The sequence below is a fragment of the Leucopleurus acutus genome (genome assembly GCF_964270905.1).
Source record: "Leucopleurus acutus genome assembly, chromosome: 3".
In the NCBI taxonomy this organism is placed as follows: domain Eukaryota; kingdom Metazoa; phylum Chordata; class Mammalia; order Artiodactyla; family Delphinidae; genus Leucopleurus; species Leucopleurus acutus.
Genome location: NC_139145.1, coordinates 128,409,727 through 128,434,533, shown reverse-complemented (window position 1 = coordinate 128,434,533; position 24,807 = coordinate 128,409,727). Strand labels below are relative to the sequence as shown.

Here is a 24,807-nt window from a genome sequence, read left to right as displayed (position 1 = left end):
GCATATACCCTGAGAAAACCATAATTCCAAAAAAGTCATTTACCCAGTGTTCATTGCAGCACTATTTACAATAGCCAGGATATGGAAGCAACCTAAGTGTCCATCAACAGATGAACAGATAAAGAAGATATGGCACATATATACAGTGGAGTATTACTCAGCCATAAAAAGAAACGAAATTGAGTTACTTGTAGTGAGGTGGATGGACCTAGAGTCTGTCATACAGAGCGAAGTAAGTCAGAAAGTGAAAATCAAATATCATATACTAACACATATATATGGAATTTAAAAATTAAAATGGTTCTAATGAACCTAGGGGCAGGACTGGAATAAAGACACAGACATAGAGAATGGACTTGAGGACACGGGGAGGGGGGAGGGTAATCTGGGACGAAGTGAGAGAGTAACATTGACATATATACACTACCAAATGTAAAATAGATAGCTAGTGGGAAGCAGCTGCATAGAACAGGGAGATCAGCTCAGTACTTTGTGACCATCTAGAGGGGTGGGATAGGGAGGGTGGGAGGGAGGCACAAGAGGGAGGGGATATATGTATACATATAGCTGATTCACCTTGTTATACAGCAGAAACTAACACAACATTGTAAAGCAATTATACTCCAATAAAGATGTTAAAAAAAATAAAGGATACAGGAGGATCTGCATAGATTATATGCAAATACTACTCCATTTCATATAAGGGAGTTGAACATTTGTGGATTTTGATATCTGTGGGAGTTCTGGAACTAACCCCCCATGGTTACTGAGGGATGACTGTACTTTAAATCATATCTGAATTACTTATAATACCTAAAACAATGTAAATGCTGTATAAATAGTTGCTGATTAATGGCAAATTCAAGTTTTGCTTTTTGGAACTTTGCAGAATTTTTTTTTCCAAATGTTTTTGATCCATGGTTTGTTGAATTTGTGGATGCAGAACCTGTGGATATAGAGGGCCGACTGTAATACATTTTGTTTATCATTCATCCATCAATGGGCATTTGTGTTTTTTCCACCTTTTGGCTATTGAATAATTCTGCTATGAACATAGGTATACAAATATCTGTAGATTTAAACCTAATTATCTAAATAGTTGTAGTAAATTTAGATGGTCCAAAACATACATGTTAAAAGCAGAAATTGTCAGAATGATATAGAAGACAGCTATATCAAACAACTTGACCTAATTGACATTATAGAACACTCCACTGAGCAATGGTAGAATAAACATTTTTTTTTTCTTTTGCCGTATGCGGGCCTCTCACCTCTGCGGCCTCTCCCTTTGCGGAGCACAGGCTCCGGATGCGCAGGCTCAGCGGCCATGGCTGACAGGCCCACACGCTCCGTGGCATGTGGGATCCTCCCGGACCGGGACACGAACCCGTGTCCCCTGCATCGGCAGGCGGACTCTCAACCACTGCGCCACCAGGAAAGCCCAAAATTTTTGTTTCATATGCATGTGCAGCACTCACCAGGATGGGCCACAAATTCTTTCCAAAATGTGGAGGAATACTTATCTACTCATTTTATGAAACCAAGTTTACCTTGATACCAGCTCTTCACAGAGACAATAAAGAGAAGAATACTACAAACCAATATCTCACATAAACATCGGATGCAGAAATCATTAACAAAATATTGGCAAACTGAATCCCAGTATATATAAAAGGGTAATATACCATGACCATGTGGAGTTTATATCAGTAACATAGATTGGTTTAACATCTGAAGATTAACATCTCCCCATTTTCCCCACCTCACTGTCCCTCCTAACCACCATTCTATTCTCTGCTTCCATGAATTTGACTTTTTTTACGTTCCACATAAAAGTGAAACCATGCAGTTTTTTTTCTTTGTGTCTGGCTTATTTCACTTAGCCTAATGTACCCCAGGTACATCCAGTGTTGTCACAAATGGCAGGATTTTTTTCAAGGGCGAAGAATTTTCCATTGTGTGTGTGTGTGTGTGTGTGTGTGTGTATGCCACAATTTCTTTACCCATTCATCTGTAAGTGGACACAAGTTGTTTCTATATCTTGGCAGCTGTGCATAAGGCTGCAATGAACATGGAAACACAGATATTTCTTTGAAATAGTGATTTCATTTCCTTTGGTTATATACCCAGAAGAGACATTGCCAGATCATATAGTAGTTCTAGTTTTACTTTTTTGAAGAACATCATACTGTTTTCCATAATGGCCATACCAATTTACATTTGCACCAATAGGACATAAGGGTATTCTTTTCTCTAGATCCTCGCCAGTACATGTAGTCTTTTACCTTTTTGGTAATAGCCATCCTAAAAGGTTTGAGGTGATGTCTCATTGTGGATTTGATTTGCATTTATGTTCAACACATTAATAAAATAAAGGAGAAAAACCATAAGTTAATTTCAGTTGGTACAAAAATACTGACAAAATTCAACACACATTCATGATTAAAAATTCTCCACAAACTTTGGAATAAGAAGTTCCTCAACCTATTAAAGGACATTAAGAGGAAGAAAAAAAAATGTTTATGTAACCTCATATTCAATGGTGAAAGAACTCTCGTCCCCTAAAATTGCAAATAAAACAAAGGTATCTTTTCTCACTTTTTATTTCATATCATTCTGGAAAATCCAAGTCAGTGCAATAGGGCAAGAAAAAGAAATAAAATGAATACAGATTGGTAAGGACAAAGTAAAACTGTTCACAGATGACATGATTGTGCATGTAGACAATCTAAAAAAAACTACAAAAATTAATGAATGAATTTAGTAAGTTTTCAAGATATAAAGGCAATATGCTAAAATCAATTATGTATCTACACTCTCATACCAAACAATTGCTAAATAAAATTTTCAGTTATATCATTTTAAGTGCTATTAAAAACATGAAGTCTTTAGGGATAAATTTACAGAAATATGTCTCTAAGACCTATACATTGAAAAATATAGAGTATTGCCAAGAGAAATTAAAGAAGATCTAAATAATTGGAGAGATTTATAACTTCCATGGATCAGAAAAGTCAATATATTAAAGATATTATTTCACCTCAAATTGATCTGTAGATTTAGTGCATTCCCAATCAAAACTGATATACTGCTTCTAAATTTTATATTAAAATTCAAAGGACCTTGAATACCTACAACATTTTTGAAAAGACCAAGATTGGAATATTTAACTTTAAAAAGCTATATTTATCAAGACAGTTTAATGCTGTTATGAGGATAGATATAAAATTAATGAGAACCACACTGAGAGTCCAGAATTATTTCTACACTTATATGGTCAATTGATTTTTTCAATGGCAAAAGGAAATTCTTTTCAACAGCTAGTGCAGGATATCCATATGAAAGAAAATAATCTTTGATCTTTACCTCACTTCATCTCTAAAAACTTCAGTTGAAAATGATCACAGACCTAAATGTAAAAGTTAAAACATTTAGAAAAAAACATTGGACAAAATCTTTCAATCATGGGATAGTCAAAGAATTAGATAGGATACACACATAACAAATATCAAAGAAAAAAAATGATGAATTGGACTTCACCAAAATCTTAAAAATTCTATTCTTCAAACAAAAACCTTTGAACAAATGAAAAGACAAGACAGATAGGGAGAAAATTTGCAATACATATCTGTCATAGAACTTGTCAGAACGTGTGAAGAGCTGTCATGACTCAGTAATAAGACAAACATCAGAATTTTTAAAAGTGGGCAAAAGATTTGAAAAGACACTTCACCAAAGAAGATACATAATAGCAGTAGTCATCAAGGAATGTGAATTAAAACCATCGTGAAATAACACTAGACTGGTTAGAATTTAAAAGATTGACAATATGAAGTGTTAATGAGGATATAAAGCATATGAAACTCTCACAAATTTCTGGCTGGAGTGTAAAATGGTACAAGTACTTTGGAAAACAGTTTATCAGCTCTTTATAAATTTAACTGTCCACTTACTCTACAACCTGGAAATTCTGCTAGGTGTTTACCCAGAGACATAAATAAGTCTGCCCAAATACTTGTACCCAATTTTTTCACAGCAGTTTTATTCATAACAGCCCAAAACTGAAAACTGCCCAAGTAGTGAGTGGATAAACACATTGTCATTTTTCCATACAGTGGAATACCACACAGCAGTAAAAAGAATAAACTGCTGCTATGCTTGTTGTGTTTGTTTTTTTATTACTCCATATCAATATTACCACAAATTTAGCAGCTTAAAATGGCACACATTTATCATCTCCCAGTTCCTGTGGTCAGGAGTCCAGGCATAGCCTATCTGGGTTCTCTACTTAGGGTCTCACAAGTCTGCAATCAAGGCGTCAGCCAGGGCTGCATTCGTTACTGACCAGTGCTCTTGGACTCCTTAATCACTAGAAATTGGTAAGCGACCAGACAAGAAATTCAAGCAAGGTTTTACTGGGACTAGTGCTATAGCATGAGGGAGCAAAAACAAGTAACAGGTTCCCTTGCTTACTCCTCTAGTGGGGCGGGCAGCTGGTTCCTTATATGGGATGAGGGTAGGGGTGTGTCCAGGGCTCGGGCCAGAGGGGTGACTAAGGTGGTCTGTCCACGCCCTTCATGGTGCTGTGTGCAGGGTTCCTGTGCGGTACTCTGCTTTTGCTCCAGTCTCTCCAGAAGTGGCAGTTGGGTTTATGGTCTTTTTGTATCTTATTGTTCATAATTTTCCCCAACTGTGCAAGCATGCAGTTATTTTTAGTCCTTTATAGTTTCTTTGTATTTTGTTGCTGGAGGAGACATTTGTCCAGGTGCAAGCACTGCAACAAAGGATCCCAGGTCCCAACCTGTCTCACATTCTCATCTGGAGGCTTGAGTGTGGAAGGATCCACTTTCCCACACGTGTGGTTGTTGGCAGTATTCAGTTCCTTGCAGTTGTAGGACTGTGAGCTTCAGTTTTTTGCTTGATGTTGGCCAGAGACCACCATAACCTCCTTGAGGTCGCCAGCAGTTTCTTGCCACATAATATTCCCCAACATGGCCGCCTTTTTCCTTACAGTCAGGGAGGGAAAGAGAGACTCCTAAAAGAAGGATACTGTAATCTTATGTAGCATCATCATGTAATCACATACATTCCATGACCTTTGCCATATTTTCATAGTTAGAAGTAAGTCACAGGTCCTGTCCTTACTCAAGGGGAAGAGATCATACAGAGGCATGAACACCAAGTGGTAGGGGTTTTGGAGGTTACCTTCAGAGTCTGTTTTCTATACACAGTAACAGGGATTAAGATTATTTTATATTGAGTAAAAGAAACTAATGCAAAATAGTACATACTATAAGATTCCATTTATGTGAAATTGTAGATAAGGCAAAACTAATCAACAGTGACAAAGGGTATTGATATAGCACTCACTGGGGGCTGTGGGTGAATTGAGGTGGGTGTTTGCATGTAGTCAGACACTAGGGAACTTTTGGAGATGATGGAAATGTTCTATACACTGATTGTGGTGCTGGTTACAAGGTTGTATACATTTGTCAGAACTCATGGAATTGCACACTTAAAATGGTTTCACTGTGTTGTATGTAAATTATACTTCAATAAAGTTGATTAAGAAAAAAGAACAGTAATAGCCAGCCATGAGCATCACAAAGTTTGTAACTTAATTGTGCCAAGTAAATCTACTAATATCCTTAAGAAACGGTTTAGAGTCGGTAATCAGAAAATAACTCATTTTGTAATATATCATTTGAAGAATTTTCAACAAATTCTTGTGGTGAAATGTGGAAAAATTCTTGTGGTGAAAAAGTGAAAAAATGTGGATTTTTTTTTATATTCTTTATGATGTGTCAACACTCAGAACTGGCAAAGATGGTGTTTTGAAAGATGAAGCTTTATTAAAATGTCGTATTTTCCTTTAGTAGTGTAAACACATATTTCTAATGTATCTTTTGGATGCAAACTGTTGATAACCTATCTATAATTTCAGCTCTGAATGGTCACCTACTGAATCTGGTGATAAATTTCTCATTTACCTTAACCCCTGTTGGTACTACTTCTAAAAGTGTATTAGCCATTTTCAGTTCTTATAGAATTTTGAAGAATCTATGCTTCATGAAGTATTTAACTTGCATGTTCACTTTTACGCTCATTATACTGTGTTATATTCCAATAAGAGTATTAAAGTTCAATGAAAATCTCATGCCCACTGATGAGAATGCAAATGAGTGTTGATGAAAGAATGCTAGGATCTTAAGGCATAAACTGTCCGGTTTTCTTGCTAAATTCTATTCAAACTATGGTTACATTATAATGAAGACTGATACAGAATCCACCATACAAATATAATTAGCAATGGCAAAATCATTATATAATTCGTAATTGAATAGAGGTTCAGTTCCAGATTGTTCTGAGGTTAAAAAAATAATAAATGTAATGATTTTATATTAGCGCTTATTTCTGTTCCTTCCTCCTAACCTTTGCCAGCCATCAGCAGGACATTTCCTTTGTTGTATGTAGTGACTGGGAAACTAGGGATGATTATATAAATGAGTGATCACACTGAAAGTTTCTAGCTGTAACCTTTATTGGATACATAACAGTGAACAGGCATCAACCATCATCGCAAGAAGACATTTCAAGTATCTGGTTATTGTAAAATTATAAATATTGTAAATTATATTGTAGAATTATTTATTTCAGAAATTGCATTTATCTATCTAAACAAAAATCTTCTTCCTTGAGCCATTTAAAACAAAGCTAAAGGAAACCCTTATATCTTTCCTTAGAGAATAATGTCTCATGAGAGTGAATAGTCTAGGTACTACTTAATACGTTATCTGAATTATATTACTTTCTTATATCTATGAATGAATTTTATAAACTTACACAAAACCAGTAGGGTTTAGAAAACACATATCAGAGTTTCTTCAACCTATTCATCCACCGTGGAATTTTAAAAGATTATTTGGATTCTGCTGAAGTATTTTTCTTTTTCCAATGTTAAAAATAACTGAAAGTGATGTTTTATAGACTCACCAGTAAGGCAAATTGTTGTTTTTCTCATGGTGATAGTAAGTGTGCATTGTGCCATTATATTTTTTAACATGGTCTGATGCCAGTGGTAGTGTTCATAGAGTCTAGAATACATGGCAATCAGGTAAAAAGTATAATAGATTTTTGGGGGGGTTTTTTTGTTTGCTTTTTAGTTTTTATTGGAGTATAGTTGATTTATAATATTGTGTTAGTTTCAGGTGTACAGCAAATTGAAAAAAGTGTAATAGTTAATAATGATTTTTATTTTAGATAATATGGAAGTGTTTTGCTTTTTAAATTTTATATTTATATTTATTTATTTATTTATGGCTGCCTTGGGTCTTCGTTGCTGCGTGCAGGCTTTCTCTAGTTGTGGCGAGTGGGGGCTACTCTTTTTTTTTTTTAACATCTTTATTGGTGTATAATTGCTTTACAGTGGTGTGTTAGTTTCTGCTTTATAACAAAGTGAATCAGCTATACATATATCCCTATATCTCCTCCCTCTTGCGTCTCCCTCCCACCCACCCTATCCCACCTCTCTAGGTGGTCACAAAGCACCGAGCTTATCTCCCTGTGCTATGCGGCTGCTTCCCACTAGCTATCTGTTTTACATTTGGTAGTGTGTATATGTCCATGCCACTCTCTCACTTTGTCCCAGCTTACCCTTCCCCCTCCCTGTATCCTCAAGTCCATTCTCTAGTAGATCTGTGTCTTTATTCCCGTCTTGCCCCTAGATTCTTCATGACCATTTTTTTGTTTGTTTTTTAGATTCCATATATATGTGTTAGCATACAGTATTTGTTTTTCTCTTTCTGACTTACTTCACTCTGTATGACAGACTCTAGATCCATCCACCTCACTACAGATAACTCAATTTCGTTTCTTTTTATGGCTGAGTAATATTCCATTGTATATACGTGCCACATCTTCTTTATCCATTCATCTGTCAGTGGACACTTAGATTGCTTCCATGTCCTGGCTATTGTAAATAGAACTGCAATGAACATTGCGGTACATGACTCTTCTTTTTTTTTTTTTTTTTTTTTTGCGGTAGGCGGGCCTTTCACTGTTGTGGCCTTTCCTGTTGCAGAGCACAGGCTCCGGACGCGCAGGCTCAGCGGCCATGGCTCACGGGCCCAGCCACTCTGCAGCATGTGGGATCTTCCCGGACCGGGGCACGAACCCGTGTCCCCTGCATTGGCAGGTGGACTCTCAACCACTGCACCACCAGGGAAGCCCCATGACTCTTTTTGAATTATGGTTTTCTCAGGGTATATGCCCAGTAGTGGGATTGCTGGATCATATGGTAGTTCTATTTTTAGTTTTTTAAGGAACTTGCATACTGTTCTCCATAGTGGCTGTATCAATTTACATTCCCACCAACGGTGCAAGAGGGTTCCCTTTTCTCCACACCCTCTCCAGCATTTATTGTTTGTAGATTTTTTGATGATGGCCATTCTGACCAGTGTGAGATGATATCTCATTGTAGTTTTTTTTGTTTTGTTTTGTTTTGTTTTTGTGGTAAGTGGGCCTCTCATTGTTGTGGCCTCTCCCGTTGCGGAGCACAGGCTCCGGACGCGCAGGCTCAGCGGCCATGGCTCACGGGCCCAGCCGCTCTGCGGCATGTGGGATCTTCCCGGACCGGGGCACGAACCAGTAATCCCTTGCATCGGCAGGCGGACTCTCAACCACTGCGCCACCAGGGAAGCCCTCATTGTAGTTTTGATTTGCATTTCTCTAATGATTAATGATGTTGAGCATTCTTTCATGTGTTTGTTGGCAATCTGTATATCTTCTTTGGAGAAATGTCTGTTTAGGTCGTCTGCCCATTTTTGGATTGGGTTGTTTGTTTTTTTGATATTGAGCTGCATGAGCTGCTTGTAAATTTTGGAGATTAATGCTTTGTCAGTTGCTTCATTTGCAAATATTTTCTCCCATTCTGAGGGTTGTCTTTTTCTTCTTGTTTATGGTTTCCTTTGCTGTGCAAAAGCTTTGAAGTTTCATTAGGTCCCATTTGTTTATTTTTGTTTTTATTTCCATTTCTCTAGGAGGTGGGTCAAAAAGAATCTTGCTGTGATTTATGTCATAGAATGTTCTGCCTATGTTTTCCTTTAAGAGTTTGATAGTGTCTGGCCTTACATTTAGGTCTTTAATCCATTTTGAGTTTACTTTTGTGTGTGGTGTTAGGGAGTGTTCTAATTTCATTCTTTTACATGTAGTTGTCCAGTTTTCCCAGCACCACTTATTGAAGAGGCTGGGGCTACTCTTTGTTGCGGTGCGTAGGCTTCTCATTGCGGTGGCTTCTCTTGTTGTAGAGCACAGGCTCTTGGCGCACGGGCTTCAGTAGTTGTGGCACACGGGCTCTGTAGTTGTGGCTCACGGGCACAGGCTGAGGAGTTGTGGCACCCGGGTTTAGTTGCTCTGCAGCATGTGGGATCTTCCCGGACCAGGGCTCAAACCCATGTCCCCTGTATTGGCAGGTGGATTCTTAACCACTGCACCACCAGGAAAGCTCATGAAAGTGTTTTTGAATCAAGATATATAGTTGTTACTAAAAGGATTATACTTAATGGTAGCCCTAGCACGGGGGTTGGCAAACTTTTTCATTAAAGGGCCAGATGGTAAATATTTTAGGCTTTGTGGGCCATATGGTCTTTGTTACAGCTGCTCAACTCTGCCATTGTAGCCCACATTATAATAGATAATATGTAAATAAATGTGACTGTGTTCGAATAAAACATTATTTACAGAGGCTGAAATTCGAATTTTATTTAATTTTCATGTGTCATGAAATATTGTTCTTTGTTGGTTATGTTTTTCAGCAATTAAAACAAAAAACAAGCCATGGGCCGAAGTTTGCTTGCAGGCTATATACCCCTGCCATAGCAGTTGATTTTTCTGAATTAACTTTCTAATCCAAATTAGAACTGAAGATTTATTGCTTAAAACCTTTTAGAGGTATATGGCTCATGGTGAATTATTTTAAAAGAAGTCTCTTTCCTGGGGGAAAAAAATGCCCATAAACATAGACAAGTACCCCTTATTTTGACCATAAAGAGGCAGTTGACAGCTTCCATAAACCACTTATTTCCTTGATCGTACAGAGGAATCTTGCTGTTGCTAAGCTGGGTTTTCTAATACAGGTCAAAATCCCATTACAATGAATATTTTTATAGTGGGAGTATTTTATAGTGGAAGTATTCATTCAACAACTGTATTTAAGTACCTACTCTTTCGAGGCATTTAGGTGGTAGAAAAATAAATCTCCTGTGGATGGATCCTGCCTTTGACAACCTTCCAGCCTAACGAGAAATATAAAGTTTGTGCAAGTTGTGGCTAGAAATGGACCAAACAGAGCTGGAAGCTAATAAGAATAGGGTGCAGAAAATAATAACAGAGATAGAAGTTCAGAAATAGAGAAGGCAAAACACTGGGTTTGTATTGAAAATACACGTATGGGGTCAGTGCAAGAGAGAACAAAGTAGGGAGAAATAACTTATCACAGTTGAATGTTGCTCTCTGTACCCGCACATCATTCATTACTGGGCTTGTCATGAGGACAGGTCCCGCTGCTATTAGTTGGATGACAGAAGGCAGGGTAGCAGAGCTAGCCTGTCAGAAGAGAAGGTGGCTGGTGAATGGGCAGAGCTCAGATTTTAGAGCCGGTTCAACCAGCATTTGATTCTCAGACTGTTACTTGCTAAATATGTGAGTTTCGGCAAGTTGCTTAATCTTTAGTTTCCCAATCTGTAAAATGGGGTGAATCTTATTTTTTGACAGTAGTCAGTGTTGTGACCTGTTCCTCTTCCTAGTTTAGTGTTCTTTGCTTGTTGCTTATAAAGTTTGAGAAACTGCTTAGTAGAGCGTGGATGGTTTTTGGATCCAGAGACAGGGTCAGATCTGGATTCAAATTCCACCATTACTACTTAATGTATAAATTTGGGAATGTCATTGAATTTCTCTATAAAATAAGCATACTTCATGATTTTGTAATGAAGATTGAATTAACTAAAGTGATAAAATAATAGTTTCTACTTTTCAAAGACTATATTCCTTACAGTGTGTTTTCTCACAGTTTCCTATATATCCTCATAGGCCAAGCAGGTTTTGTTGATCTTTGCTTTTTTGAGTCTGTTATAAAAAATACAGGTTTACTGAATAATAGTGATAGTGATAACTTAGACTTGGATGTTTACTCTGTGCCAGACTCTGAGCTAAGAATTTATATATACTATATATAACTTGCACAATGTAGATACTAAAATCTAGATACTAGTATTATAATTTTACAGGTGGGAAATCTGATGCTTAGAAAATTAAATAACTTGCCTCAAGTAACACAGCTAGTAAGTACTTAAGTTGGGATTTGAACCCCCAAAATCTGCCTTTGCTCTGCTAAGTACTATAACATGTCTTCATGTGATTCTGATACACTTCTCTAGAGGAAGTTGCCCCACTCCCTTCCTATTACTAAAGCATCTAGCACAGTGCCCAGCGCCCAGAAGGCACTTCACAAATATGGGCTCTTTCTACTCTGCCTCTCATCTCCCAAATGTTGGAGCTAAGATACCAACCATACAAGATAGACTGCTTGCTAGAACAGGTTAGAAGAGAAATCTCTGTAAATGAAAATTTTTCTACATCCATTCTTTTACATATTGAGCAATAATTGGTGTACATTTCCAGGATAATATAACTTTAATATTGCCTTGAAGTTTACTGTATTATGATTTGGCTTATATGCCATATATACCCTAAATTGAATTCAGATGATTATGGGGTATGATTTTTAGTTATGAAACTATCCCCTCTACATCCTCCCCACACTTAAGTAATTTTTATGACACAAATCATTACCTAGTATGTTTCTTTTCTGTGCCCCTTCACTAGTATATATGCTACAGGAGAGGAGGGAACTCATGTGCCTAAAACAATATATAACAGGTGCTTAATACATATTTGTTTCATGCATGAATGAATAAAATGTGCAAATTATAGAAAACTTATATTTAAATATTATTTTTCTTTATAGCTTGGATCCGAAAAACAAGAAAGACTCCACCTACTATGGAGGTAAGAATACACAGGAAAATATTCAAATAGGTGTTTATAATGCTGTGTTTCTCAATTGGGAGTTTGTACTCTCAGGGATACGTGAAACCTCTAAAATATATGTGATGCCACCTCTCCAAAGCATTAATTTTACCTCATAGAAAATAATTTCAAACATTTTTATAATAAAATAAATGCACAAATTGTGGGATGTAACAAAATCCATATAAAATGTTAAATGAAATAATAAAAATTTAAAACAAAATAAAAACACTTTAGAGAATGTTTGGACTTACAGCAGCTTGCATTAGGTCATTTCCCTGTCCCCTGGGAGTTCTCTGTTCTGATACAGATGATTTGGTGGAAAAGTTTGAGAAACACTAAATCTCTTGGTCCTCTCTAAATCATGCTCTGCCCTTAATTTTATATAAAACATAAAATTTTATATAAATTTAACACCATCTAGTATCTGAAGAAACTTATTACAATTAGCATGTAATATGTAACACTTGGTAACTAATAGTTGAATTGAATTTTTATTTAAAACTTAAAAACATAGGGAATTCCCTGGCAGTCCAGTGGTTAGGACTCCGTGCTTTCACTGCCCAGGTTCAATCCCTGGTTAGGGAACTAAGATCCTGCAAACCACGTGGAGTGGCCAAAAACAAAAAAAAAACTTGAGAAACATAGTTTGGGTGGGATGCAGAATAAAAAGCATAGCAATGCTGTGGTATTTGTGTTTTTAAAACATGATTATTTCATAATTTTTATTTTAAAACAATAGAATGAAATGTTCTAAAGTTAATTTGTAAGAAATAAATGTATTTCATAAGAGGGAAGTTTTCAAATTAATATACTACCTATTCCATTTTTTGTGCTACTGAGGACTCCTCTTTTCCCTCCCCTATTCCCTCACTACTACAACTCTGCTGACAATGTAAATGGGCTCCGATACTCAGGCCACACTTTTTAAGAGGTGGGATACTCCAGGGCAGAATTTATGATGACCTATAAATTGGCATACCTATCTTTACTTGTTCCATTCCTCCTGGACTGACTCCATCAAGGTGTGTCTGCCTGGAGTCTGAGTGAGCACATCTCTAAGCCTATTTCTAGCTTTGTATGTTGCTTCTACCTTGACCTTGTCTTACTCTTCTCAGACCCTTTTTTCTAATATCAGTGAACCTTGGAATAAAAGCGAAAAAAAATCAATGTGATCCAATATTCAGAAGTAGCCCCTGTGGTTTCCAGTGGTAGGATGGATCAAGGAGCCCTTCTGATTCCCCTTCTCTGGGCCATAATAAGAGCTACTGTTCTCAGAGAAAAAGGTGTTTCTTCTATCCTCCAGCCTTTGAAAGCCTTCTTCCATGGAAACATTGATACTTGCAAAGTGATTAGATGGAGGCAACTGCAATAATCAGGCCTAAGGCACTACTCCTATAAATGTTAGGTAATCCCAGTATCTCAGACAAGTTCCAGTCAGAACAGTGAGACCAAGTCATTCCCTCCATGGTGCTCACATTCTTGAATATCTAAAAAGGGGGCCTCTGTTGCCTCTTTTCTAATGTACTGTTAATCACATCGTTCTTTATGCTCTTCTGTACCTCCCAACAGACACACACACACACACACACAAATGCATACACCCTTTTCTCTCCCTCCTGACCCTTTCATTGTGTTCCAGGAATTTCCGTTTCTTTATTAGCAAATTACCCTTCACCTTTAATATTGTCCTAGGAACTTTCTCTACCATAGAGCCTCAAGTAAAATCTATGTGTCTAAAAGATAGTGAATCTCTTTTTTCCTTGAGGTGAATTGTGCTCATTTTCGTACAACCCATAGAAAAGGAATTGGGATCGATTGCTCCTACCTTCCCTGAGTCATTTCCAAAATATTATTCCATTTTGTGAGCCCAGGAGAGTGTGGTACCTTTGCAATCCAAGTAGATTTCTCTCGACCTGTTCATCATTTTTATCTTTGCTAACCTCTAGGGCACTCTCCCACACTGATGGCAGAGATTAGAACCAGACTTGCAGTTTTTTCCCCGTCAGTGCCTTCCTAAGTCTTAGCCATTTACTTCTTTGACTTCATCCACACCAGTATCCCTACTTCAATAAACAACCACTTCTGTAGCCACACCTTAGTTCGTGTCATCCCCAAACATCATTCTATCACTAAAACTTATAAACTTTTCAATCCCAGATTTTACATATATCATGTTAAGAGGGAGGAAAAACCTATTTACTGTTAAAATAAGTCATGTATACAGAAGACCACAAGAATTAAATGTATTGTTTAATAGGTTATTATAAGGCAAATTCCACCCAAGTCAAGAAACAGAACTTTGCCAGCTACTCATGTGCCCGATCTCAATACAACCTCCTTTCTCCCCACAAAAGCAACCCTGAACCTGACTTTTATAGTAATTGTTTACTCACATGTTTAAATAATCTTCTCAGCCAAATGTACACTATAGTTTAGACTTGCCCATTTTGTAAAAACTTCATATTTGTTTTAAATCTCTTTCAGTTTATATGTCCTTCCTCCATCACTTTTATTTCCTTACAAATTTGCCTGTTGAAAAACCCAGCCCATTTGACTTAAAGAGTTTGCCACAGTCTAGATTTTGCTGATCTTATGCTCTCTGTGTAATTCAACATGTTCCCTTGCTCCTCTGTCTTTCTTCCACATTGGCAGCTGGATCCAGAAGCTAGATATTGATGTTTGATCTTTTTGTCAAGAATGTAGAAAATGTTTGGCAAGACTACAGGAGAACATTATGTCTGGTTGTCCTTCTTTCTGTGATCTTTGTAATTGCTCATGCTTAATACCTATATCAATTCATTAGAAACAACCTCCTATTCTTGCATATCTGTTGAAACTAGTTTGTTTTCAAGATGCTACCAGTAATTTGAGTTCTCTACTTTTTTTCAAATCACTTAGTGAACTCCCACCCCCAAATAGACTTCTGCCCATATCACCTGTAGACTATGGCTGAAGGTTAGCCAGTAGCAATTAGAATACCATTTACAATAGCATCAGAAAGCATAAAATACCCTGATACAAATTAAGCAAATATATGCGACATGTAGACTTTTTAAAAATATTTATTTATTTGTATGTATGTATGTCTGTGTTGGGTCTTCATTGCTGTGCGAGGGCTTTCTCTAGTTGCGGCGAGCAGGGGCTACTATTTGTTGTGGTGTGCGGGCTTCTCATTGCAGTGGCTTCTCTTGTTGCAGAGCATGGACTCTAAGCACGCAGGCTTCAGTAGCCGTGGCACGTGAGCAATTGTGGCGCACGGGCTAGCTGCTCCGTGGCATGTGGGATCTTCCATTCTTAACCACTGCACCACCAGGGAAGTCCCAAGACATGTAGACTTAAAACTATAAAACACTGGTGAGAGAAATTAAAGAAGACCTAAATTAATGGGGAGAAATACCTCTTCATGGACTGGAATATTCAATATTGCTAAGATGTTAGTTCTCCCAAACTGATTCACAGCAGTAATTCTTTTTTTTTTTTTTTTCTGGCCACGCAGCCTGTGGGATCTTGGTTCCCCAACCAGGGATCGAACCTGTACCCCCTGCAGTGGAAGTGTGGAGTCTTAACCACTGGACCATCAGGGAAGTCCCTCACAGCAGTAATTCTTACGCTTTGTCATGCACCAGTTACAGGGAGGGCTTGTTAAAACACAGATTGCAAGGCCTTATTCCCAGAGTTTTTGATCCACAAGGTCTGAGGTAAGGCCTGAATATTTGCATTCATAACAAGTACCCTGGTGGTGGTAATGCTGCTGGGCCAGAGCCCTTACTTTGTGAACCACTATCTATAGACTCAATCAAATAAAAATCCAGTTAAAATCCCATTAGACTTGTTTTGGTAGAAATCAACATGCTGATTCTAAAATATATATGGAAATGCAAAGGACCTAGAATAGCTGAAAGCAATCATGAAAAAGGAGACGACAATTAAAGGACTTATGCTGCCTGGCTTTAAGACTTACTCTAAAACTATAATAATTAAGAAAGTGTGGGGACTCTTCTGGCAGTCCAGTGCTTAAGACTTCGCCTTACAATGCAGGGGGTGCAGGTTCGATCCCTGGTCAGGGAGCTAAGATCCCACATGCCTCAGGACCAAAAAACCAAAAAATAAAATAAAATAAAATAAAACAGAAGCAATATTGTAACAAATTCAATAAAGACTTTAAAAATGGTCCACATCAAAAAAAATATTTAAAAAAAAAGACAATGTGGTACTGGCATAAGGATATATAAACAAATAAGTGGAAAAGGATAGAGAGTTTAGAAATAGTATACAGCCAGTTGGTTTTTGGCAGTAGCACCAAAGGAACACAATTAGGAATGGAAAGTCTTCATAACAAGTGGTGCTAGAATAACTTAATATCCATATGGAAAAAGCTGAACCTTGACCCCTACCTCACATCATACACAAATATTAATTAAAGATGGATCATAGACTAAACATAAAAGCTAAAACTATAATGCTTCTACAAAAAGGCATAGTGGCATATCTTCACAACTTCGGGGTATACAGGAGACAGAAAGCACTATCCATAAAGGAAAAACATTGGTAAATTGAACCTAATCAAAATTAAGAGAACAAATATATGGACACCATGGGGGGAAAGGGGAGGTGTGATGAATTGGGAGATTGGGATTGACATATATACACTATTGATACTATGTATAAAATAGATAACCAGTGAGAACCTACTGTATAGCTCAGGGAACTCGGTCCTCTGCAGTGACCTAAATGGGAAGGAAATCTAACAAAGAGGGCAGATATATATATCTGATTCACTTTGCTGTACAGTAGAAACCAACACGACATTGTAAAGCAACTATACTCCAATAAAAATTAATTATAAAAACAAACAAACAAAAAACTAATGCTCATCAAAAGAGAACATTAGGGAAGCAACAGACTGGGAGAAAATAATCACGGTACATGTATCTGACAAAGGACTTGCATCCAGACTATACAAAGAACACTTCAACTCAATGATAAAAGACAGAGCTAATAAAAATGGGGTGAAAATCTTGAATTGGCTTTAATAAGATTCAAGAATGGCCAGTAAGCATATGAAAAGATACTTAACATCACTAGTCACCATAATGGGATACCACCACACATCTATGAAAATGGCTAAAATTTAGAAGATTGACAATAACCATAACTAGAGCAACCATAAACATTCATATATAACCATACAGTGCTGATTGGTGTGAAAATGATATAACTATGTTCAAAAACTGACAGTTTCTTATAAAGTCAAACGTACGCCTACCCTATAACTCAACAGTTTCTCTCCTGGCCACCTTGAAGGCTGAAGGAATCAATTTTTAGGCACACTTCTTGGGAAGCTCTGGCCAAAAGATCTAGTTCCTTGAAATTCCATTTAAGCCTCCCGCCCTGCCCAACTTTCTAGCTTTCCTCCTTATATTTGTTATACCCATCCTACTTTCCAAGGCACTCCTTGCTGTTTCTCAAGCTGAATATCTTTCTCTCCCATCAGCAGGACACTTCTGCTCATGCTTAATTCTGTTTAAAAGGCCCTTTAAAATTCTGTGATACTTTCCTTAACTTTTTTCCCAACTTCTTAACTCATAGAGTTAGTCACTTCTTTCTTGATATAGCTACGCGGCCTTGTGCACTTATATAACCCTTTGAGTTCAGTATTATAATTACTTGTTTTATGCTGACTATATTATGGGCTATATGGCACAGGGATTATGTCTTATTCATTTATATAACAGACGCACCTAACACAAAACCTGATTCATTATTAGTTAGATAGGCTTTTATTGACAGACTTGAAAATCTCAATGCCATGTAAATATATTACATGGTTTGTATGACAGAGTTTGAATTTCCAGCGACCAACTATAAAATAACCCTGAGAAACTGAACATATTTTGAAATTGAGCATTGCTTGTACTTTTTTCATGAAAATTCAGTTTTACTGCAGGTTGCCAATATAGTTCAACACCTGTTCATCAGTTCAGTACAAGTTGAATTAACATTTCACAAAATTAATGAAGTAGACTTTTCCTAGTCTTGACTCTGTCCCGTTAGAAGCCATATGCAGCAATATTGCTATGAATATTGCTATGAATATGAAATATTGCTTCTCCTTCCATCCTGACAAGACGGTAGGAAACAAAGTTTTCTGTTTGAAAAAGTAAATAAATGTATTGCCAAGTATTGACAAAATACATGACTCAGCAACAGGTTTACAGACAGTAGAAGAAATCCGTAATATTAGAGCTCACTCACTTCATTTTTATTACATATGCTCCATGAAAGAGGAAGAGAAAATTCTAGAAATCAGTAGAGAATGGAGTTGGATGGTGATACTGTAGTCGAAGGAGAGGTTAGGGCAGCTAGGTAGGACCATACTGCACAGCACCTTGTTTACTTGACCATGTTCTCAGATCTGGTCTGGAGGCTCCAAAGACTCATTTTTTGTCCACGTCGAAGGTGATCTGGCTCTAAAAGATATCACAGTGACTAAAACACAAGAGAGTTTGAAAGCGTTGCCAGAATTCCAGTATATTAATTTATAGTAAGAAATTAAGTTGGCATAGGAAAAAAACAGTAGGATATCTGGTGAGTGCGGCATTAGGATAAGGGAAGTTAAGTAGTAAAATAAATGTTTAATTGCATCCAGCCTAAAATCACCTGTTGTGTCCATCTTACAATAGGGATTGTCTGATCCATAGTAATGGAAATATTTAAATAGAATTGACCACAATTCCCAATATCTGTCTTTATCCTAGGAATAGCCTTATGGTTTGGAATAGAAAAAAATTGCCACATGTGTATTAAAGTTTTTGCCCCCATGAACAGTGTTTTTATGGATTGCCAGCATTTGTTTCTATGATTATCCTTTTTTCTCTGCTACTCCTTTCTGATTGACCTGTTATTTCTTTTGCTATTACACTAGTTACATTATGGTCAAATGTTGCTGGCCCTGCAGCCCTTCATTTATTTTACTCTTTTCATATCTCTGCCCTGGCCTATAATGTGTTGATCTTGCAGTTTAACTTTCAGAAAAGAATCTTATTTCTGAATTTCTGAAGCCCATTTCATTGTTTCTAAGTGACTGACATTTATTGAGTGAGTTGTCTGTGCCTAGTATTATTAGTTCATTTTATAAGTTACAGGATTGAAATGTCTTAAAATTGACATTTTGCATATATAATCCTATTTTCCTACTGCCCTACTAAATGGGGAGTGTATGTTCTTATGGAAAAATAGACCCCTACCCCAAACCTCACAATCTCACTTTTGGGAATATAGTGGAATTGGATAAGAAAATTGTAACATGGTCATACGCTGCATTAAAACATCATTCATTAAAAATGAATGAACTAGAGCTGCATGTATCAACATGGATAAATCTCAGAAACATAATACTGAGTAAAAAGAGCAAGTTGCAGAAGATTTCGCACAACATGATACCATTTATATAAAATTTGAAGGCAGGGAAAGAAAAAGGAATTTCAAATGAAGTTAGTCAGTTAAACACATGAGTTTACTTTCTCTTTTTGAGCCTAATGAAAATGGCAGTAAAGGGGGTTACTTTTAAAAGCATAAGGTCAAAGAAAAATTGAAGAGGCAAACGCAGCAACAATGTTTTGGAAGCTGGAAAGCAGATGAGCAATGTTAACAAATTTAGCAAAACTGAGGAGTACAACCCCTAATCTAGCAGAAGAGAAAGCTTAGAAGAAACCCGATTTAAACCACAGAACCCCGGAATGCTCAGTAATTGGCAGTGCCAGGAAACTGAAAGTGGAGTTGAGGCTGGTGCTAAAAACAGTAACCTGGTTGAAAATCTATTTAAGAAGCAATTCGACATTAACCAATAAATGTAGAAGAAATAACAGAGTTGGAAAATCACCATTTTTCAGCTGTCATTGTGATAATCGATTCAGGGGAAAATCATTAGTGGATATTAAAACCATTGGATCAAATTTTGTTGGGGAACAGGGTATTTACATGGTCTCAAGGTATCTCCCTGAAGATTACTTATTAATTACAAAGGGGAAGAAAAAGTAACTTTATAGTGGGCAAATCTGGCCATACCACCGTAACCAGCTAGTCAGATGTGCCAAGTAGAACAGCCCTGATGTCATGTTTGCCTCTCTGTATGATGCACTGAAAGTAAGACATCATTCATGTAGTAGTTTTTTAAATGCACAAATTTAATCTAATCATGAGGAAGTAACCAGAAAACTTCATGAAACGCCAGGCCAGTCATATTAGTGTAATGAACGACAAAGAAAGACTAATCAACCTGATGAACAAATATGACACGTGATCCTGAATTGAGGGAAAACTTTAGCTATAAAGGACAGTATTGGGGTGTTTTTAAAAATTTGAACATGAACTATATATTAAATAATAGCGTTGTATCAATGTTAAATCTCCTGAAGCAAAAGAAAAGGACATTGTTAAAAGTCCCTTTGTGAAAGTCTGAAAACCAGGCAACTTTTCTACCCAGTTGAAACCTGGAGTTTTATTCATGGCAAAGGGAAAACAGTATAGACTGTTCTCCAGACATATTTGAGGGAAGAGGTACATTTGGAAAAATAGAGGGATTAAATGAACACATATATACTGAACATATCAAGTTGAATTATAGATAAGTATGTGGAAAATGAACAGACTTCATTTGTTATCTCCAAAAAAGTAAACCTTGGGTAGGAGAAGGAATAATAATTTTAGTGTTTACTCATAATAATAAATATTGAATATTGATTTACAACTATATTGAGGATATGGGATGGGTTAAATCCTCATTTTCAGTAATGAGAAGTTAACATACAGTGCTTGAAACTGAATAATAAAGAATGATAATATAAAAATGTTATGGAAGGGTTGGGGCAAAGTCTGTTTGATAGCTGTCAAACACTTTTGTGGCTTTCTGGTTTGGCCTGTACCATACATATCAGCTAAAAGAATATAAAGTAGTTGCTTCTGGCGAGAGAGAAATAATATTTTCATAATAAGCCTTTTACGATGATGTGTGCTTACAAACTATGTGAATATATAACTTTAATTTAAAGAAAAGAATTTGAAAAAACACATACACAGTGCCGTAGATGAGGGGTAGTCAAGTTTTTCTTTCGAGCACCTGATAGTAAATATTTTGGCCATTGTGAGACAATCTCTGTTGCAACTATTTAACTTCGTCGTTTTACTGTGAAAGCACTTATGGACAATATGTAAACCGGTGAGTGTGGGTGTGCCCTACATAACTTTGTATACAAAACAAGTGGCAGCTGGATCCTAGTTTGCCAACCCCAGCTGTTGATCAGTGGTTTTCAAATTGGGATACCTGTACCCTGGGCACACAAAGACTTCCTGTGGGATATACAGGTATGAATAGCTTTAAAGCAATTAATTTCCATATTCTCTCTTTCCATATGTAGTCCTTCCTAAAAAAAGATCTGCCTGAGAACTCCTTCTGGTCTGCCAGTTCTCCTTTCTGACTTTTTTCATAATCATCTGTCTTTCAAAAGAAAAGCTTACTTTTTGTCCATACTAAATCTTACTATGGTGCGTTGCCTTGGGGTTTAAAAATCAGGGCAGCAAACAAAGAGACTATCAGAGAGTCTCTCCTGAGAGAGTCCCTTGAGAACAAAACAGAGAAAGCTTCAATAAAAATTATTGAAAGGGGCAACACATTATTTCATCCAGGTGACAAACTCATAGTAAGGCTCCATGCCTTATAGTTTCTCTGTCTACTTAGCTAGCTAGCTATCCATTTATCTATCTTAAAATTAAAATTCACAAGTGAGAAAGTTGTCATGGGGACACATAATAACACATTTATTTGAATTTTAAAATTAAGTTAGAATTTTTTGAGAGTAGGTTGAATTTGGGTGATTGCATTTGACGATGAGGACTGGCTTTGCCAATTAAGTTATATGGTTATATTTTCCGTATATTGAATAAACTAAACTGCAGCTTCAAGGCTTTGACAAAAACATATTTAAAGCATGCATTTGATATGCAGTAAACTGGAAAATACATCCTTTGCCATTATTTAAGTGTCAACTTAAATATGCAAGGCGGTGCATAGTTTTTAAAAGTCTTAGGAGATAAGTATGTAAAAAATTTCAAAAAATCACTGCTGTTTTGTTTATTGATATATAAAGATGTAGTGAAAGTATAAAAACATGCATGAATAAGTAGGTATTACCGCTGGGGAAGGAGAATGTAGATGGGGGCTCACAGAGCATTTTATTGGTCATGTCTGTAGTGTTCTTTTTCTTAAGTTGGATGGTGGTCATACCTGTAGTGTTTTATTTCTCAAGTTGGTCATATTTGTAGTGTTTTATTTCTTAAGTTGGATGGTGGTCATACCTGTAGTGTTTTCTTTCTTAAGTTGGTCATATTTGTAGTGTTTTATTTCTTAAGTTGGATGGTGGGCACATGAGTGTATATTATATTATTAGCTATATTTATTTATACACATGAAATAGTTCATTTAAAAAGAATACAATGAAACCTCGTAATCATATATTTTAAGAGAACATGTTGGATCCCTGATAGAAAAATAAGATATTCAGAATAAACTGAAAAATGAAATACTTGAAATTCTGAAATACCAAAAGCACTTAAGGAATTACATAGCAATATGAGTAAGAAATAACCAGTGTGGTTTAGGTTTTGGAATTCCTTTTTAAAGATTTAATGCTTATGTAACTTTATTGTTCATTCAGTTATTTATCAAGCATCTAGTATGTGCTTGATAGGTAGTATAATTTCTTTGTAGACATATGTTGTACACAACAACTTGTCCTAGATATCTTAACTCTGTTAAATTATGTGTAAACTGCTTTTAGTATCATCTTTTTTCCTCTGTGAAACTGAATTAATCTGATTCTTTACAGTTGCAAGGAAAAAACATTCACATATTGCCTTCAGAAATTGGATCTTATTGCAATTTTACACAGGAGCATTATATCTTTGGTGGTACAGTCATTTTGAGATCTTTGGTTTCCAGGATTAGAAAGGATATATCCTGAGCTTGATCAACTTACCATTCTTTATTTACCTACTAGCATTTCTGCCTCCCCAAAGGAAAAGTTGTGGTTGAATGGGTTTACCACCGTCCACAATGAAAGGTCCCCGTTGGGCCGAGTTTTATGCCAGTCTATTGACCTCTTTTATACCTAACTCATTTGTGGCTGCCTTTAAACAGACGAAGAAGCAGGCTTGTCCCTATTCAGGAGTGCCTGAAGCCCAGAAATTTATACCTGCTAGTGTAATTCTTGGGCACTTTTGTGACTCTCTGGCTTGGCCTATACACTATGACCTTACTTGATTTTTTTCCTTTGTTTTATTAAAAAATTAATATAACAATAATATTTAATAGAAATAATAAATTACCCCAAATTCTATGGCTGGCTGCATGATTCTTAACTTTAACAAGTTAATTTACCCATGTATACATCGGCAAATAATTGTAATTTTGGTATGTTTATTGTTTTGTATTCTGATGTTTTCGTTTCACTGTCATAATACAGGAATTTTAAAAAGCACTTGAAACACAATAGCATAACACATAGTTGCTTTTTCTATGTACCTTCTTTGGTATTGACCTCTAGCTTTGTAAAAGCTGAAAAAAAATATGAAATTTGCCATGCTTCTCTAGAAAAATGTGGTAAGAAATGAAAGTGAATCATTTGAGTGTTTTGAGCTCCTCAGAGTCTATACTTGTAACCATAAGCTAGTGAGCCTCCCTATCTATAGGTATTTATTTATTAATTGTGCAAGAAATTTTTACGCTGGTTTATGTTGTAAATCTTTTTGGTTTTCAAAACACTGAGTTTAGGTGGGTCTTACTAAAAAGTAGCATCTCAAATTTCAAGCATCCCACCTTTCTCGGTCTGAAAGGATTGCTTCTTATATACTTCTGTACAAAGCTGAGGTCTGAGTTTGGCCTTAGTTTTGGAACATATTTTCTTCTATTTTGACCTTTATCTGACTTTTAAAGCAGAATGTAAAAGTTTTTTCTTTAAGTTGTATATAAATAAAGTGCTATTATTCATTATTTTTAGATATACGTGTGGTCAGGTTCTTCTGAGATTCATCATAACCTCCTGGATGCATATTTTAAAGTGTACAGAATTAGTCCTGAATATTTAACCTTCTGATTCATATCATCAGTCACTAAGACAAGCTCCATTTAGGTTTTAAAACTGGATTTACATCCAGAGTGAAAAAGGTTAAGGGAGTTAAAATGAGATTAGGGTTTTTTTTTTGTTTTTTATCCATACTTTTTCTCAGTTATCTCACCAAAACAATTTCTTGTAATTTTCCTCTTATTCATTATTGTGCTATTCTTCATAATCTAAATTTTAGAAAAATAAATTGCTGCTGACCACTTTTATCAGATGAAATTTGATTTACTCCCTGAAGAGCAAAGGGTGTGAGTACCACATTTAGCACCCCAACTTTTAAGACTCCCACCTAAGGAATGGGCTCCCCAAACACAGCTCTTAAAGCCAGTGGAGCTTGTATCCATGGGACCCACAAGACTACAGCAAAGAAGCAGTCATTAATGGACTGGAGTACTCACTGCAGCTGTGCAGAGAGAGCAGGTAGAAATGCCCATTTCCCTGAAAGGGACCCATCTGCATACTTTGAAAGCTGCTGCCTGTGAGTCAGGCTTCTAATTTAGCACACTGTCTAGGGGATGGCTGCAATCCTCCCTGGACACCAGGG

At 36.5% G+C, this 24,807-nt stretch overlaps 1 protein-coding gene across 3 annotated transcripts in view; it reads left to right on the top strand.

Moving 5' to 3' along the window:
• NDUFAF2 (NADH:ubiquinone oxidoreductase complex assembly factor 2) overlaps positions 1-24,807 on the top strand; it is a 185,815-nt gene that overhangs the window by 131,517 nt on the left and 29,491 nt on the right. For all 3 annotated transcript variants that reach the window (XM_082836160.1, XM_082836162.1, XM_082836161.1), the window contains exon 3: positions 12,023-12,063. In XM_082836160.1, coding sequence (XP_082692286.1) covers positions 12,023-12,063 — 41 coding nt within the window. The remainder of the gene's footprint in view (positions 1-12,022; positions 12,064-24,807) is intronic.